Source organism: Leptinotarsa decemlineata, unplaced genomic scaffold, assembly GCF_025532065.1.
Source record: "Leptinotarsa decemlineata unplaced genomic scaffold, Ldec_3_MD MMD2_tig00001019_RagTag_RagTag, whole genome shotgun sequence".
Taxonomy (NCBI): Eukaryota; Metazoa; Arthropoda; class Insecta; order Coleoptera; family Chrysomelidae; genus Leptinotarsa; species Leptinotarsa decemlineata.
This window is the reverse complement of record NW_027412557.1, coordinates 8,557,046-8,561,759: the sequence shown is the minus strand read 5'-3', so window position 1 is coordinate 8,561,759 and position 4,714 is coordinate 8,557,046. Positions and strand designations below refer to the sequence as shown.

Below are 4,714 nucleotides of genomic sequence, written 5' to 3'. Positions count from 1 at the left end.
GAGTTTTTATGGTACAGGTGCTAAAGCATATTATGTGAAATCTGTTGATGGTGAATTTAAGAAAGCCAAAGGGGTTAAACGATCTGTAATAAAGAATGAATTGACATGCGAAGATTATCAAAAAATCGTCGAACAAGGTGGTATGATATTCAGAAAGATGAATTCATTTAGAAGCGTGTTACATGATATGTATACTGAATTAAAAAATAAAGTTGCATTATCATATCACGACGATAAACGATTTATCATTCCGAATACTACCCACACTCTTCCTTGGGGTCATAATGATATTGAATTTTATGAAAACGATCCAAATGAGAACATTCGTTGGATAAGTAATATTATTCAACAATCACAATCTCAGGAGACTCCATTGGATCAATTGATTAATTTATTATCTGCCGAGATCAATGATTGAAATATCATTCAATATCTTCAAAACCGGAAAATTCAATATTGATATTTATGTAGCCATTTATAATTAATAATATATGATAGAAGTAATGTGATATTAATGTATTATGTATATGTATATGTATTACTATAATGAATATAAAATGATTAAAATTTTATTTGTATTATTTCTATTTCCCTAATCAATTACTGCAATATATAGTATAATGTAAATGACAGAAATATCAGTTTGAAGAGAATCATCGTAGAGTGCACAATGTCTAAAACAATCGATAAGTTTGGTAGAAAAAGAAAATGGGGTGGTAATGTCATTCGAGGTCCTCCTGGGAATGGTTTTAAATTAACAAAAGATGGTCATTATGACATGCAAAGGAAAATATTGAAAAATACAAGTGAACCAATTGACAAGAGTGATTGTGTAACTGTATCATATCTTGAGGGGAAATTAATGGAGCAAAGGAAGTTATACTTCTAGCCCTACAAGCTGCAATACAATCCACAATAGGCAATATTGCTCGGGACGCCCGGCAAGCATTTAACGATAAAATTGCAGAGGCTCGGATAACTTTCACTCGTAAATTTGACAAACTTACAAGTGATGTAGACATAAAAATGTCTGACATAACAGCGTCTACAAATAAAAAATTTGATGCTATGTCAAACATAACAGGGACTACAATGAAAAAGTATGATGTACTGGAACAGAGAGTTGAAGTATTGGAGAAAAACCATAAAGAAGTTTTGGAGAGAAACTATAAAGTCAGGCCATCATCATCAGGTGGACTGGGATATCCAGGACTGAACATTAATCCAAATCATAGAATAATACAACCAAAACCAAAACCAACTGATGATGTATTAATGGAACCAACATGGTGAATGTATTCCCTCGTTAGGTTAGGTTAATAGCTACGTTAGGTTAGCTGCATACTTACGTTAGGTTAGGTGTTAGGTTAGTATTCCCTCGTTAGGTTAGGTTAATAGTTACTGTAGGTTAGGTTAGGTTAGGTTAGTTAGGTTAGGTTAGGTTAGGTTAGGTTAGGTGTTCGGTTGCATAGCGGTAGGTTAGCGTACTAGGTTAGGTTACGTTAATACATACGATAGGTTAGGTGTTCGGTTGCATAGCGGTAGGTTAGCGTACTAGGTTAGGTTACGTTAATACGTTAATACGTTAGGTTAGGTGTTCGGTTGCATATTATGTTACGAACGCGCGCGCGAAGAGGGCGTAGATGTCTCTCCAGATGTCCCGCCTACCTGGGGCCGAGGCCCCACCCACCTGGGCGGAGCCCAGGCAGTGGCGGGGCCCGTTAGGGCCCCCCCCCCCCCCCCCCCCCCCCCCCCCCCCCCCCCCCCCCCCCCCCCCCCCCCCCGCGCCACCAACTTTTCGGATACCCCGCCCCTTTCCGAAGCCCCGCCCCCTTTCCGAAGCCCCGCCCCCCCCTCCCCGAAGCCCCGCCCCCCGACTCCCAACATTTGCGCATGTACACCCCTACCCTCATCGCGCATGTGCGCTCCCACCATTTTCCCACCGCTCACGCATCGAAGTCGATACCCTCCGGAGAGCACTCCACAACATTCAGTTCGAGAAGTCATCTCATCGAGAGCAGTCCACTCCACAACAAGGCAGTACGTTCCAACGACCAACTTGATATTTGAGTAAGTAAATTAGGAATGTTATTTTTTATATCAACTAACTTTGTATTATTTCTTCTTTTTCAGAATGGCAACCAATACACAGGAGGTGAATAATGCTGTGGCGTCTATTCTGCCGGTGTCCGCTGACCAGGAGGAGGCAGCATCTTCGAGAGCGGTGACGGTTGACCAGCCAACCACTTCGCGTTCGCGAGTTAGGTGCAGATCTTCTAGCCCTGACTTATTCGAGGAGGAGGAGGAAGTCAGGGCTGTGAAGAAGGTTTGCCAACGACCTGCAGCAAAGGTTGGTCCTATTTCAAAGTACCGAGCTACTTGCAATAGGACTAATCCTTATGCAGGTAGTTTTTCGACCTCTCGTAAGAGGGCCTCCACACCAGCAGCAGCACCAGCAGCAGTGGAAATTCCGAGGAGTCCTTCTCCGGAGTTGGTGATATTGTCGCCGTTGGTGACGCGACTACCACCGCTGCCAGCGACACCGGCGGATCCTGAGGTGTTGGTGCCACAGCCTATCGGAGAGGTTAGTGAAAAGATGAGTGTTTTTCTGCAGAGATGCAAGAAAGCAGAACGAGCTGCCCGATCTAGCGAGGCCGAGTTGGTTACCATGAAGCGACAAATGGCTGAAATGGATAACCGACGGAGGGAACTCCAAAAGGAAATGGCCGAAATAGATCGGAATTATGCATCTCTGCAGGAAAGGTGTAAAGCAAAGACCTCTTCGATAGAGCTGTACAAAAAAGTAGTGACAGTTATGGACACTCTTTTTGTAGATGAAGTGTAAATGTAAGATTAGTTTTAGGTTAGTTAGGAGTATTTAATTATGGTAGTTTTAAGTTTATATTTGTTAAGTTTATATTGAATAAAGGAAAAGGAAGTGAAATAAAGGGTGTACACTGTTTTTTGGTTTGGTACACATTGAACAATGCGATGGTTGGAGCATTTTTCTTCACTTCCTCTTATTATCATTATTATTTTTTTATTTCAATTCCAAGTTCTTCTAGACAAATACCTCACATCAATTTTTGTGTTCTCTAATCACTTGTAAATAATTTCATGTGAAGAAAATTTAAAAAATAAAAAAATAGACATGTTTCATAGTGAAATCGACAAGTATATTTCATTTGTATTTTATCCATTCAAGTATCTCTTTCATTGAATATGTCTTATGTCACTTTGCAATTTACCCCTACTCATTGAATATGTCTTATGTCACACTACAATTTACCCCTACTCAATGTTCCACTCCTCTCCCACTCCCTCTCGAAAGTATAAAAGTAGAAATCATCTGATGAAACATTCAGTTGATCAGCTAGCATCGAGATGGAACCCGATTCAACCTCCGAACCCTATAGCTGCCCGGATCAGGGGTACAACTTCAATTACTGGGATAACAGCCAGGTACAGGTTGTCTCTTCCACCACGGAACCCCACAGTCCGCCATACGAATACCGGGATCACGACATCAGGATGCAAGTTCAGCATGTCACTGGCAGTGACGAAGGACACTTGGATGACTCGGAATATCCAGATCCTGACGGATGGTGGGACCCTGCTTATGATGACATTGTCCCAATGAGTAGCGACGACGACGATGATGACGACGACGACTCTGGTGATGATGCTGATGACGAGCTTGACGTTAGACGTCCTCCACCATCCCCTATCCTCATCGAGGATAGTCCTCCGCCATCCCCAATCCTAATCGATGATGATGTCCTCAATTCCGATGATGACATATAATCATCTACTCGTCCATCATTTCCTTTCCTTTCCTTCCACGGAGTACACACTTTTTGGTTGGTGTACACGAGGCACTGCGAGGCTGGGGCAGTGTCTTCCTCCCTTCCTCTCCCTCTTATTAGTTTTTTTTCCATAATAATCACTAGAATTTCTCCTAATAATCGCTCAGAGTTTCATTCTTGATGTTTTCGAATCTCAAACACTGTTCTACATTTCACCCCCTCCATTTCATTTCTTCCAATATAAATATAGCAACAATCCCAGTTCTATATCATTCTTCCACAATGTCGAGTACAGGACCCATCCAAGTACATGAAATAGATTCAACGTCTGATCATTTGAGTACAACCTTCGCTCAATTTCTGCAGCGAATCTATGATCTTCCTGATGATTTCGCAGAACGAGTGGAACAAGGTATTCAGGACGACATAGATGCTGTTGACGATAATAATGCGGATGATGTGATTAGTATATCATCTGATTCAGCTGATTATGACGACGACGACATCATGAGTATATCATCTGATTCAGATGACTACTATGAGGATGATATCATTAGTATATCATCTGATTCAGATGACGATACCATAATTATTGTTTCTGATGATGAGGAGCGTTAGTCCATATCATTGCATGGATTAATAAAAAAATAACAGCCCTTTTCAGGGCTACAATTAAAGACTGAAACAATAAAAAAAATAGCTCTTTTCAGAGCTACCATTATACTTTCAAACAGAAACAGATTCATACCATTGTTAACATTATGTTAACATTATAATCTCAAACGAAATATATGTATGTGAAAGTATTCATCATTATATGCATATGAATGATTGACAAATGCCAACTTCAACTTTCATTTAAAGTAGTACTCATCATATGCATAGATATTCAATGACTATCAAATTCC

General features: G+C 40.8%; 1 protein-coding gene across 1 annotated transcript; it reads left to right on the top strand.

Annotated features, from left to right (window-relative positions):
* The first annotated feature begins 1,858 nt into the window (after nucleotides 1–1,858).
* Nucleotides 1,859–3,021, top strand: LOC141482340 (uncharacterized). Its single transcript, XM_074175439.1, has 2 exons — nucleotides 1,859–2,070; nucleotides 2,134–3,021. Exons 1-2 carry the CDS (start codon nucleotides 1,919–1,921, stop codon nucleotides 2,843–2,845), a joined length of 864 nt encoding a protein of 287 aa, XP_074031540.1. The 5' UTR covers nucleotides 1,859–1,918; the 3' UTR covers nucleotides 2,846–3,021.
* The last annotated feature ends 1,693 nt before the right edge of the window (nucleotides 3,022–4,714 follow it).